The following is a 13,516-nucleotide window of genomic DNA, read 5'->3' on the forward strand; positions in this document are numbered from 1 at the left end:
TTACTTTACTCACAGTCGAAATGAAAAGTAGTGTCTAACTCGGGTGAAATTACCCATTTCCCCTCGAACTATTGGCGCTCTCACGCTCGGGTGACATGGGTCACTTTCCACCCTTGGTTATCAATCTACTATTGTATCATCATATGTTGTCGTAAAAGTTCGTATTTATATTGCTCTTTCAACTAGCGTACTGAAGTTTACTGAAGCAGAAAGAAAGCAAGATAATATCAAGTTTTAGTTAGAAGAAACAGGCAAAAAAGAAAGTTATCCGACAAAATACAATGGAAAAACATTATTAATAGATCGGTAGTTATTAAAACTAAGAAATGATGTTTTACAGTGTTTTATTACACTTTTTTTTTACAGACACTTCATACTATTTTACATTTCATGATAAAGCCAGAGGACTCCAGTCAAATTGTCAACAGCTATTTATATTTCAGACTCACAATAATAAATGAAAATATGCAGCCAATATACACATATTTTTAAAAAAGTACGGTGAGGTAGTTATGTAGATACATTCCGGATTGATTCGAGAACTTTCCATCATTTTGTACTCTACACAGTAATTAACAAAAATTTACACCACTGCAAAAAAAGGTATATCCGCTTATTTCCATCAGTAACTTCTCTGCCACACAAATAATTAAGCTCTTAACTAGCATGAAAGAGACAACAAAAACCACTAATCGATGTACCGAATATACCTCCTAAAATGTTTCATAAACAGATCACAAACGCATGAACTCAATTAGTTGATTTAGGCGTTACTTTGCGGAGGTCCATATCAATAAACAACAATCTTTTGCCTTGCTTGCTACTTTGCAATCACATTGCGAATTACACATTGTGGATTGCACATTGCGGTTTGCAGATTGCGATCTTTTTAGCTCATTCCAAATACAATTAGATGAGATAAGATAATAATTTATTCAATAATTTGCAGTACAAAATAACAATAGATACAATGTTTTACAAAATTCTATGCAACACGTTTGAAATTATGACAAAGTACAGTCAACTAAATTGATTCTGGCCCTTGCCCACCATAGAACTTTATCATAGTAAATAATTTTATGTCTTTAATACTTATCGAATGGCGTAAAATTTCACAACGAAAACATTCTGTGGTAACCTAGGAATCAAATTGTTGACTAGTTGCCTAGGCTTATGGTGTTTTTTACTGTCTCATTCTTCTAGAGTGACAGACCCTATACCACGAAGTGCAAAACTCGAACTTCGTATGTTGCCGTCCCGCTGACGCTTATGTCATTTAATACGCGAGTGAAAGGGACGGTGCGATACCGAACTTCGATTTGCGAGTTTCGTGGTAGCCCATCAGGGCCGGATTAACCATTAAGCAGCATTAGCAACTACCTAGGGGGCCCGCTTCGATTGAAAATATTTCCACCAACACCACCATCCCAGCCTATATGCGTCCCACTGCTGGGCACAGGCCTCCTCTCAGAACAAGAGGGCTTGGGAACTTCACACGCGCCGGTGAATTGCTTCGCAGGTTTGTGCAGGTTTCCTCACGATGTTTTCCTTCACCGCAAAGCTCGTGGTAAATTTCATATATAATTTTGCACATGAATTTCGAAAAACTCAGGAGGTGCGAGCCGGGGAAAATATTTCGTAGAAAGAAAATTAAATTGTAGACGTATACTGCCAGTTCATTTGATTGAACTTAAAAAGAGCTGGTGATGTTCAAATAGCTGAAAAGGGTTCCCGATAATTGCATTGACTAGGGCCCCGACATAGTTAATCCGGCCCAGCTAGAGTAGGTATATCACTGTCAATGGTAACATTCTTTCTCAGTGTGGATTCCAACATAGTCGCTTGTAGGTAGTAGCCGAGCAGGCAAAAGGTTGTAGTTGATTCATAACCTATGATTAAACAAAATACTATCTAGAAAATTTACTCGCTACAATTTGGTGGTAAAATAAGTATGGACTAGGGGTATCGCTTCCGTTGACGCTGTCCGAAGGGCATCCGCTTCTGGAAGGAGCCTGGCATTCCTTGGACGGACTCCTGCTTTTTAGGTAGCCCGGCTATCTCTGCATTTAGAAGCATATCTAACGTCTGAAAAAACATATGCATATAAAGAAAAGCACATGGTGAACTCAGTTTCGGCATTTGAAATATTAGTGCCGTCACAATTTTATAATAGTTCTAGTGACGTTGTAACTAGTTAAAAGATGAATAAAAATTGTCTATCAAACATCTCATCCTCAGCTGAAAGACACCCCTGTTGGACGAAGGTCTCCTCCTTAAAAACGCCACAATAATACCTAATGAGAATATTCTTTTAAGTGATGTGACCTACCCCTCAACAGCTTCAGCAGAAATAATTTTAAACGACCATTTAAATAGAATAGACACAAACCTGTTTGGAATCAATCAACTGTCTGTCAACCATCGCAGTAACAATATCATCAAACTCTTTTTTCACATCTTTGTTGTCACTCTTTTCCACAGCCTCTCTTACTTTCGCTATCTAAAATAAGAACAAACAAATTAATAAATAAATACTAATACTGCATTCCAAATAACATTAGGAATACATATTTAAACAATTTCACTCGCTTTCGTTGCTTAGAGGCTTTTTTAAACTAAGTTCTTAATTTTATTCGTCTGTAGGTAGGTACATTTTTTGTTGTCAATCGACAACACTGACACAATTGTCAAGCAAACAATACACAATTAATCGACATCTACTCGTCACAAATAGTATTTTCACAAAATTAATACAATACAATTACTATTTATTGTACACCAAAAATAGTAAGCGATACAGAAAACAGCTAATGTAGGCTCAAAATAAATTAAAAGCGTAAAAAATATATAAATATTTTACAATCTGGCAACATTTGATACTGGTGAATTGAAACTGCTGTGAGACACAAAGCCAACCGTTAACTGGCAACAAACATGTCAGTTTTTTTAATAACTATACTGATGGCCCCTGAAGTTGTCAGCAAATTCGATCTTTATGTCATTTGGAACGCATAATAAATGCTCCAACACATTACACCGTATAGTAAAGTTATGAACAAATGCAAATTACGTACAGTTTCTTCAAAGAATGTGTGTTTGTCCTTTTGCTGCGGAGAATCAATTTCTAACACCGCTCTCAGTACTGGAATCGCGTCGTCAGCTCTCCCCATCTCTGCTAAAGCACTTGCCTGAAAATATTCATTCTCCATTACGTGTCTTTGTCCATGTGGGTTTGTTATATTCAAATACCGCTAGATGGCGTAAGAATCGTGAGGTCCGTTTGACGTTACAATCTTGCTTGCGACTGACTCATTTCACCGATTCGATTCTAATTTTGGTATTTCTGCTTTTTTGGCTAGTTGAAGTATAATTTTTGATAGTTTTTTATGCGGCGATTAACCTTAACAGTGAACAGTGATCACAAAATTCTGTATTGCTCTCGTGTCTGTCATTTTTTAATGCGCAAGTTGTCTCCGCGTGGTTTCTGGAATTTTGCTATCAAGTTGCAAAAACTACTATCACCGTACAACGTGAAGAAGAATATATTTATCTTTAATTTAAATCACAAAATTCTATATTGCTCTCGTGTCTGTCATTTTTTAATGCGCAAGTTGTCTCCGCGTGGTTTCTGGAATTTTGCTATCAAGTTGCAAAAACTACTATCACCGTACAACGTGAAGAAGAATATATTTATCTGTAATTTAACTGACATTGGCCCAAGCCTTAAGGCCGCCATTGAGGGGGGGGGGGCATTTAACCAATCACAAACGTGACACAAATGTCAAACTTGTCAAACGGACCTCACTCACGATTACTAGTATCGTTCTAGCACCAACTAGCCTGATTGACTCATCAACTGAGTTCACAACAAAATAAATCAGTAAGTTTTTGTCATTAAATATAGAAAAGACAAAATCATCCACGTAGACGCGCTTTCAGAAAAAATCTAATCTCAGAATAATAATTGATTGGTAAAGAGATCAAACTCACCTTAATGTTCCTAATTGTGACATAATGTTGTTTCTGTATAGATATTGACTCCAGAGCTATGTGAGGTGCACCCTGTTTTAAAGCCAATGCTGGAAACAAATATGTTTATACAATACATTATAAAAATGACACGTGTATAAAGATAACTAGATCTTAAGGTTTCAGTTCTCTATGGTTCGTTAATTTTTCGAGATTAGTAATTTAACTGTCAAACTCATGCTCATTTCTTAATAAGTGGTACATTTAAAATGCATAAGTAGTAGAGATGGGTAAATCAGGATCTGAAGATTCAAAAGAGTCAGATCCTTAAGCGGATCCGAATCCTTTATTGACTCCTTTCAAATCTTATCGACTCCGAGGAGCTACTAACTCCGACCAACCTATTGGATCGAGCGACTCGCGATAGTCGCGATCAATTCAACACTCACTTCACTTTCGTTAAATCACGTCGGATCGGATCGGATATGTGCCGTCCCGCTCACGCTAATAACATTTATTATGAGAGGAAGAGGGATAGCATGATACCAATTTCACTGCCGCTTCGCCAGTAGTAAGTATATCCGAAGTGACACAGATTCAAGAATCGGTTCCGAACACAGACTTGAGTTCCGAACCGAGCCGGATCGGCCATAGACAAACTAATAATCGCTAGAAAGAACCGGAGTAAAGGAGTCTGAGTCGATAAGCGGATTCGGTACCGATACCGGATCTGGATTTAGTGAATCAGATCCCTTGTCGGAGTCGAGATTACCCATGTCTAATAAGTATGTAAGAAAACTAAATTCAAATATATGGAAAATTTGGCAAAATTAATGGAGAACTTTTATCTATCTGGAATATCTGGATTATGTAGGTTAAAGAGCAAAGCTAAATGATATCTACTCTCCCTATTTAGTATAAACCTTTCATACATACAAAAGCGATATCACTTATAGTTTCAGCGCAATCTGTTACTAAATACTAACTTTTTTTATAATTAATCGTTTTTTAGGGTTCCGGAGCCAAAATGGCAAAAACGGATACCCTTATGGATTCGCCATGTCTGTCTGTCTGTCCGTCCGTATGTCACAGCCACTTTTTTCCAAAAACTATAAGCACTATACTGTTGAAACTTGGTAAGTAAATGTATTCTGTGAACCGCATTAAGATTTTCACACAAAAATAGAAAAAAAAAACAATAAATTTTGGGGGTTCCCCATACTTAGAACTGAAACTCAATTTTTTTTTCATCAAACCCATACGTGTGAATTAAATTTAAAAAGTAGCATAGCAACGGTAAATGAAAGAGTTTAGAAACAAATTATACCATTTTATAAAGAAAATATTATATTCTTTACTTCTGTCATATACATATCTTCTTATATCTTGGCGGTAAAGGGTGAAGTTTTTGAGAGAACTAACGTTTTAGCAGAAAAAAACGATTAATTATAAAAAAGGTTAGTATTTGGTAATAGATTGCGCTGAAACTATAAGTGATATCGCTTTTGTATGTATGAAAGGTTTATAGTAAATTTATCAAGGATTATTTCGTTTCTACCCGACGCTCGCCCCGGAGGGGGGGTGGGTAGAGTATATAAAATTTAACTTTGCTCTATAACCTACATATCCTGATAGATAAAAGTTCTCCATTATTTTTGCCAAATGTACTGAACTAAAGTTTACACAATTATCAATAAAGTTTTCGTTTTACATTATTATTATGCTGATTTGACAGTAAAACTAGTAAAAAAACGAAATGTAAACTATATCATATCAGGACCGCCACCATTTCAAACCATGCAAAAAAATATTATTTGTAAGAATTACAAGTTGCAGCCCACTACCCTGTCACGTATTAGGAACGGCTCGTCACAGACAACCGTTTCTTGCCGGTGGCCGCAAGCATTTGTGTACGATACAAATTTATTTACTGCAGACATCTTCTAGGTCTAAGTGCTGTCTCAAAGATGGACCTCGGAACAAAAGAACGATTTTATTTTTCTTTCTTATTTGAATCTTCAGGAAAACGAAGAAACCCAACGAGTCCCGAGTGACATTAACATTCTGGTTATACTATACAAATTCGTATGAACCCGTAAGTGAAGACAGCAACAGATGCATCTATATTTGATGGTTGCAGTCATGCTCGTAGAGTCAGTGTTGCGATGCGGTTGATACGGCAATTTGACATCGAAAAATCAAAACATCGAGGTATAATGCATGCGAACGTTTGTGGCAATTTGCGTCTTAAATTATGTGAGAAATGATAATAAATAGTAGGTTGTACAACAAGAGCATAAAACGAGCCATTTTACCCGAGGCGGTACTGCGAGGGTGGATAGACACTGAAATCAAGACAAGACAAGAAAATGGGTTTAATGCTCGAGTTTTACACTGCTTATCACTTCGATTGAGAGGAAATTAAATAGCAACAGTGGAAACAATTGTTCCTTACTAGGTACGTTTTATTTTTCAAGAATTGCTCTATAAGTACAAATTTTTAGTTTTATTGATTTATTTTGATTGATTTGTTTGTTTTTTAGTTTAACAAAATAAAAATTATTAAAAAAAAATATAGAAACTTTTTTGTTTGTGGCTGTTGACACCTGATTACCTTGGTCTTAGACGAAGATTCTACTTTATGCACAAAACTCAAGTAGGCGACATAAAATTACTAATCTAATCTAGTCACTAGAGCATAAAAAGTAATTTTATGTCGCCTAGATCCAGCATAAATACCAACTTTACGAGCATGAGAAGTGAGAATGTTTTTTTTTACTTTCAAATATTCTTATTGCCGCTCTTAAATAAGACAACTAATATTGTCGCAACACTGATTAGAGTAGAACATACCAGCAAAAAATGTGCAGGCTCGTCTTAGTGGAACTGTGCCAGTTTTGTTCATATCTGACCAGAGTTTAGATGCATACTCCATGCTTTGTGGTGAATTCTAAAACAAGAAATATATTATTTGACTTATTTTGGAATGTAGAACATCAGGCAGCAGAACACACATCATGCTGTATTTATGCTATCCTTTTCCACCATCGCCTCTGCATCAACTTTATGGTTTCCACATACATATTCAGGCATTCAGCAGAAAATTAACTACAAGCAACATGAGAATGCGAGTTTTCTTACGGTTTTTCTTTTCTTAGCTGTTGCATTAGAATCTGTAAGTTCACAATGGATGCAGGCCGCTTCCAACCAAAGCAACTGGTGGTCTATGAGGGAGGCCTATGTCCAACAGTGGACATCCAATGGCTGATATGATTGTAAGACAGGACATAAACAACATTAAGTGTCAAATTCTTAAAAGAAGCCACACATACCTGTTTATAGCATGCAGCTAGTATCAAAACAACTGGATATTTCGGGTACTTGGACATGTTAACCTGCCTCTCCTTCACTTTCTCAAACACTCGGTACATCTCATCATACATCTCATGACTATAAAGCAGGTCTAGAAGCACTTGGTATGTGACTAGCTGGTCGAAAAATTTGTCATTAGCTGGGTCCTCAAAACACTGTAAACAATATAAATTTAAAATTTAATTACTTTTTAATCAGGTGAATTTTACTATACAGAAAGTTAACTACATGGTTGTAATACAATTGTACTCTTTTTTTTATATTGCTTGTCCTTCCTATTAATTAATTTCTATATATTTATTTATTGAGGCAAAAACATAAGATCTTACACTATCTTTTAGCTTGATGAAACCTAAATAGGTAACTGAATACATGACATAAGGCACAGGTTTTTTATGCATTGTTCATTTAATTCATTTACATTATATATCATCATCATCATCATTTCATTTTTTCATACAAATATCTGCCCTGACACGGGAATCAAGGACCTCAAGCTTCGTAGTCAGGTTCTCTAACCACTAGGCCATCTAGTTGTTGTAAATCACTTGAATCATATGGTTCACTAACGTTTCGCAACTAATGTTTGGCAACCTGATTCATTTTGCAACTTTTTAATATTTCTGAAACTGTAAATATTTCAGGATCTTTATAAAACTAACCTAACCTAAAGGGTTCTACACGATGGCCCTAAAATAAATCCTGAAATATTTACAGTTTTAGTTTGCGAAATGAAAAGTTGCAAAATGAATCAGGTTGCCAATCGTTGATTGTCACAAAATGTAGCATGCAGATAGCTAAACATAACACATAGGCTGTTGTGTCCAGCTGCTGTCACAAAATTCCTGCAGGATCAGAATAAAATCGAAAATTTGAACCACTAGTGAGGCTTAGAGATGTGAAATTTGGAAAGAGTTTTTTTAAGCAACATGAATGAATCTCACAATGTAATTTGCAGGAATTCTGTTAGGAATTATTGCGAAATCCCGAAATTTTGGTAGGAATTGGTATGAGGTGAGGATAGCTGACAAAGTCTTTGTATAATTTTATATGTAATATTATCTTTTTCAACAAGCAGTGTTGTTGTTACCTGCAAAGCCTCATTGGGTGCATCTAAGAAGTGGAACATTCTCATCACCACAGGACCAAAGACAAAGGATCCAAACCGGTATTCTGTTGTCTGTGTGTTGAACCTGCAAATTAATAAATGTAACTGATTATGGCAGTGTCATTAATTACCTAATGCAGGTTTATTCACCAACATACTTTTAACCCTTAATTCCTATAAATGTTTTTTTGTTTTACGATTTTTATCATTACTCAATATACCTTTGCTGCAATAGTATTGTCCAATTTGAGATACCTTCTCTGTCACAACTTACTCTATTCCACTTTTAAGTCAGTGATTCATTCATTATCACTGCACTGCACTGCATCCATTATCACTGTGATGTTGGTGCGGGGCTCCCATGTTAATTCAATATAGCCATAATTAAAAAATGGAATCTACTTAGAAGTTCATGATAGCATTCAAAGAAACATTAATTACTGATAATTTCATAATTTATACAGTTTTCTTTGACATCAGTGAAGCAAAAGTGCAGTTTTGTAATTTTGAGTAAGTATCTATCTACCTATCAAATAATTTGGCAAATGTTAACATAATAACTGACACCCCATCCTCATTTTCCAATTGGAAATAAATATATAAATTATAAAGCTACTTAATTCAATATCTAACTTACTTTTTAACCATTTTTAGACACAGCTCCAAATCCGAGGGCTCAGCCATATGTACCATATTTTTCAGATCCTCTGTAAATATCATGCTTTTGGGATCGTCAACAAATTCAGTCATCTTAGTCCTGAACTTATCAGAGAAATTGATAAACTGCTCCTTCACCTTCTTCCTTGAATGTAGAAAGCCGTCAATTCCCAGGGCTGACGGTGCGTATAACTGCGAAACTAGTAAGACAAGAAACATGCTATAATACAGAAATATCATTGAAAAGATTGCAAATACACGAAAACCGGCTGTTCTTCAACTTAATCATCACTAAACCGAAAATGGTTTAAATGGTTACCTCGTGTCAACTGAATCGCTCTACATGGCAAAAAGAAACGGAAATTGTTCACTATGGGATTCCTCGATAAAGTATTCATTAATAAAGACATTTTAACAAATAAATTTTAACTATAAGGTTTTGAAATTATTGAGGTTATAGGTTATAATGAAATAAATTGACATTTATTTAGTTTTTTCTGCTGTCACTGTCAACCAACCAGATGCAATCAGAATGAAAGCGTTTGAGTCACGTAATATAACGTTGGTATCAATGACTGAACTTACCTTTTTTTTTGTACATAGTTAAATGTTAACAAATAAAAATGACTTGACTGCATTAAAGTAATCACAATCAGTCAATTAGACATAGTGCGACAGAGATCATAATGAACGCAGCAAAAAAATGAATTAACACGGCTACCTTGCAAAAACTTCACTTTTTACAGTTCGCCTGATCGTGGCTGTTGGTTTCTTTTGTTCGTGGTTTTTAGTTTTTTATTTTGAGATTAAACACGAATAATATAAAGCTAATGATAATGTTTTTGTTTTTTTACTTTATAAATAAAGTGCCCTTGTCGTGCCTTCCTCGTGCAAACTAATTTACTTGTTCTCATCTGTGTCTCTGTTTTCATTTAGTTTGTCTTGTCTGTGCTACTTATCAGTATCTGCAGGGCTACTATGAAGCTCGAACTCGAAGTTCGTATCGTACTGTCCCTCTCGCTCTCGTATTAAACAGTATAAGTGTCAGAGAAACCGTACGACACGAACTTCGAGTTTCGTAGTAACCCTGCTGTAATGTAATGTCAAATGTGACACAATTTTGTGAAATCATATTTCGTTTTTGGATATAATAATTTATCCCTAGTAAATAATAATAATAGTGTGACAATTTTAACTGCTAATGCTCACGAGATTACGGTGATCATTCTCAGATAAAATTCTTTAATGGTTTGCTTTTGCACCATTTGACTGCACTTGAAACTCGGTGCCCATATCATGAATTTCAAGCTCCTTTTCCTTGTATCTATTTAGTGTTACAGCGGCGTGTTAGTTTTGAAGTAAATTAAGCTGAAGACAGAATGTGTTAAATTGAATTAAATGGTAATTATCTTTTAATTATGTACAATAAAACTACTTCAGTCCGGTTGTGATGCAATGTGGCATTACTGACCTGCATTTAAGTTCGTATCCGGTTTTCATAAACCAATTTCTGCCTTGAAAGTGATTATTAGTAGCACTGATTTGACTGATTATTTTAATCAGAATAAGCATATGGCCATGTGATTATAAAATAATTGTCAAGATATTTAGCAATTTAAATTGTTTAAAATTAAATTAAAATATGACATAACTATTTTAAGTTGCTTCAAGATTTCCAGCAATTAATCAGTCTTTCTTTCCTTATTTCCTATTGCTCAAGATAAATCAGAAAAATTAGTAAATTATATTTAATTAAAAAATATATTGATGGTTCGAGTATATTGCATATTATCAAAAATGTCTTCATTATTTATCTTCTATAATTTGATTACCTTTTAAAAGTTAAGTTTTCTGCAGGATTACAATCCAGAATTGTTGAAGCTTTCTTAAGTTTTATTTTGTTTTATAATAATAGAACAGTGGGGACCTTTTTTACCATATTTTGTACCTTCTTGTTGCTGACCGAATGTTGAATTAGTAATCCTCTACCCTTTCGAAATTCATGCTATGTGTACTGTTGGAATAACCATAAAAAGCACTGGATGAGTACTGATATAAATATTTCAAATTATGTACAGAAAATTCAATATATTGTTAAATAACTTGCATTCCTTTGCGCTAATATTTTAATTTGTATTTTTTCTAGCCAAGAATGCAAAACATCTGATTCACACAAATGTCTTAAAACCATGGATGGTAAAGTAAAATGAACATTGTCATGGAAATGAATGGACAAAATTAAATACATGTCGAAGGATGTGTGAAGATTCCAAGTCATTTTCATAAACACCTACATCATTTGTGAAAGAATCATGTTGGCCCTGACTGTACTGATGTTCACAGGGAGGGAAATGTAATCATTGATATAGTTACCGATACTTATTAAACTTTCTGCAACACATCAACTTCATGAGAGTTATCAGCCATACAATCTAGCCAAACTTCAGTATCTCAAAATAACTTTCATGAAAGTGACAGGCATTGCTTGCAAATAAAAATAATGAAAAAAAATACATGATATTTTATTAGTAGACATTTAATTAACTCTACATTTTATTTCATTGTACAAACTTTATTATATTGAATTCTTTTTTACAGATTTCCAATAAAATCTTCAAATCTGAAGTTTCAGAGATTACATTTTGAATCAAAGTGGTATCAAGATGGCTGAACAGAACTATGAAAACCCCAAGAGTAAATCCTTTGATACATTCAGAGATGAAGACCCAAAAAAATCTAAAAGAAAAAGGTATCATTCAAAGCATGATTCAAAAACAAAGCAAGAACATTTAGAATGCAGAACACCACCTCTTCCCACGGGCATAAGTAGCATAGAAGAACTTATAAAACAAAGAGAAAGTCTCCAAGAAGAGTTAAATAGTTACAATGATGAAACAAGAAAAAAATTTAAACCTTTAAATAGTATAAAGAAATTTAGTGATGGCAGTAAGGAGAGTAAAAAACATACAAGTCAATCTTTGGACAATATAAATAATTTTGGTTCAAAAGATAAGCATCAAAAAGTACTGGAGGACTCCCCACCCCAATATGATGATAACTCAGAAGATGAAGAAAATATTATTGAAATCAGGAGAAAACGACGGAAGCAACTTTTAGAAAAATTGAACTTTACTCATGAAGAAGACCAAGCTGAAAAAAATTTGCAAAAGACTACTTCAAACCAAAAACATGTCCATCCTGACAATTTCAGCAATCAATCCCACGAAACTGATATCAAAAGGGATGTTAAGGAATCAACTGACATGTTTGCAGAAATAGATGATTTTACACCTAAAAGTGTACCTGGTGGTGTAACAAAAGATAACAATAATGATAATCCGCAGCTGACTGATAATTGGGATGATGCTGAAGGATATTATAATATTAGGATTGGCGATCTATTAAATAACAACAGGTACACTGTCAAAGATACATTAGGAAAAGGGGTTTTTGCTAATGTAGTCAAAGCTCAAGATAATAGTAAACCGAATACTGAAGTGGCCATAAAAATTACAAGAAACAATGAATTAATGCACAAAACAGCAATAAAGGAAATATCTTATCTGAAAGCAGTTAATGAGATAGATCCAGACGATAAATATCATTGTGTTAATTTTTTGGGCAGTTTTACTCACAAGGGACATCTATGCCTTGTATTAGAACCACTTCATATGGATATGAGATGTGTTATAAAAAAATATGGCAGACATGGAATAAACCTAAAAGCATTGATAAGCTACAGCAGGCAGTTACTTTTAGCATTAAGACATCTTAAAAAAGTTGGTATTATTCATGCGATATAAAACCTGATAACATATTGGTAAATGAAAAGAAAAATATTTTGAAACTATGCGACTTTGGATCTGCCGGAAAAGCAAATGAAAATGAACCAACACCTTATCTTGTATCTAGGTTTTACAGAGCGCCTGAAATAATTTTAGGTATGACATATTCACATGGAGTGGATCTGTGGTCAGCTGCGTGTACAATTTATGAAATGGCTGTTGGCAAAATAATGTTCACAGGAGGCTCAAATAACAAAATGTTAAAATGTTTCATGGATGTAAAAGGAAGAATGCCTAATAAATTAATAAGGAAAGGTAAATTCAAGGACCAACATTTTAACTATAATAACAATTTTTTGCTTCATAAAAAAGATGAGGTTACAGGACGGGACAAGGTAGTAGAGTTAGTAAACATAAAAGTTACTCGGGATTTAGCGAAAGAGCTTAAAAAGTCTATAAGCAATGAAAAGAAGTTGACTCAGCTAAAAGAATTGCTAGACAAAATGTTGATGCTAGATCCTGCTCAACGAATATCAATTTCTGATGCCTTGAGACATGATTTTATTCAAGAATTAGAAAAATGATATAAATAGTAAATGACGACGTAATAAACGGTTGAATTTGA

The 13,516-nt window shown here is 34.4% G+C and overlaps 2 protein-coding genes across 2 annotated transcripts; one reads left to right on the forward strand and one right to left on the reverse strand.

Moving 5' to 3' along the window:
* Nucleotides 1-327: 327 nt before the first annotated feature.
* On the reverse strand, nucleotides 328-9,604 carry LOC141435129 (pentatricopeptide repeat-containing protein 2, mitochondrial-like). Its single transcript, XM_074097705.1, has 9 exons — nucleotides 9,426-9,604; nucleotides 9,087-9,306; nucleotides 8,432-8,534; nucleotides 7,302-7,496; nucleotides 6,823-6,919; nucleotides 3,991-4,079; nucleotides 3,075-3,188; nucleotides 2,390-2,500; nucleotides 328-2,085 (listed from the first exon to the last, which is right to left on the reverse strand). Exons 1-9 carry the CDS (start codon nucleotides 9,514-9,516, stop codon nucleotides 1,957-1,959), a joined length of 1,149 nt encoding a protein of 382 aa, XP_073953806.1. The 5' UTR covers nucleotides 9,517-9,604; the 3' UTR covers nucleotides 328-1,956.
* A 591-nt stretch (nucleotides 9,605-10,195) lies between these two features.
* On the forward strand, nucleotides 10,196-13,516 carry LOC141435130 (serine/threonine-protein kinase PRP4 homolog). Its single transcript, XM_074097707.1, is given in 4 exon segments — nucleotides 10,196-11,178; nucleotides 11,253-11,459; nucleotides 11,705-12,898; nucleotides 12,901-13,516. Coding segments are annotated over 2 exon segments (1,704 nt in total). The 5' UTR covers nucleotides 10,196-11,178; nucleotides 11,253-11,459; nucleotides 11,705-11,769; the 3' UTR covers nucleotides 13,476-13,516.

This window comes from Choristoneura fumiferana, chromosome 14 (assembly GCF_025370935.1).
Source record: "Choristoneura fumiferana chromosome 14, NRCan_CFum_1, whole genome shotgun sequence".
NCBI lineage: Eukaryota > Metazoa > Arthropoda > Insecta > Lepidoptera > Tortricidae > Choristoneura > Choristoneura fumiferana.

What these genes read in the sequence shown, in the direction of transcription:
- LOC141435129 (XM_074097705.1), bottom strand. Translation starts at nt 9,516, where the DNA reads ATGTCTTTATTAATGAATACTTTATCGAGGAATCCCATAGTGAACAAT. An exon ending in AGCCTGCACATTTTTTGCTG is followed by an intron (nt 4,080 to 6,822) that starts GTATGTTCTACT and finishes ATTTGTTTCCAG; the next exon opens with CATTGGCTTTAAAACAGGGT. An exon ending in TCACAATTAGGAACATTAAG is followed by an intron (nt 3,189 to 3,990) that starts GTGAGTTTGATC and finishes GAATATTTTCAG; the next exon opens with GCAAGTGCTTTAGCAGAGAT.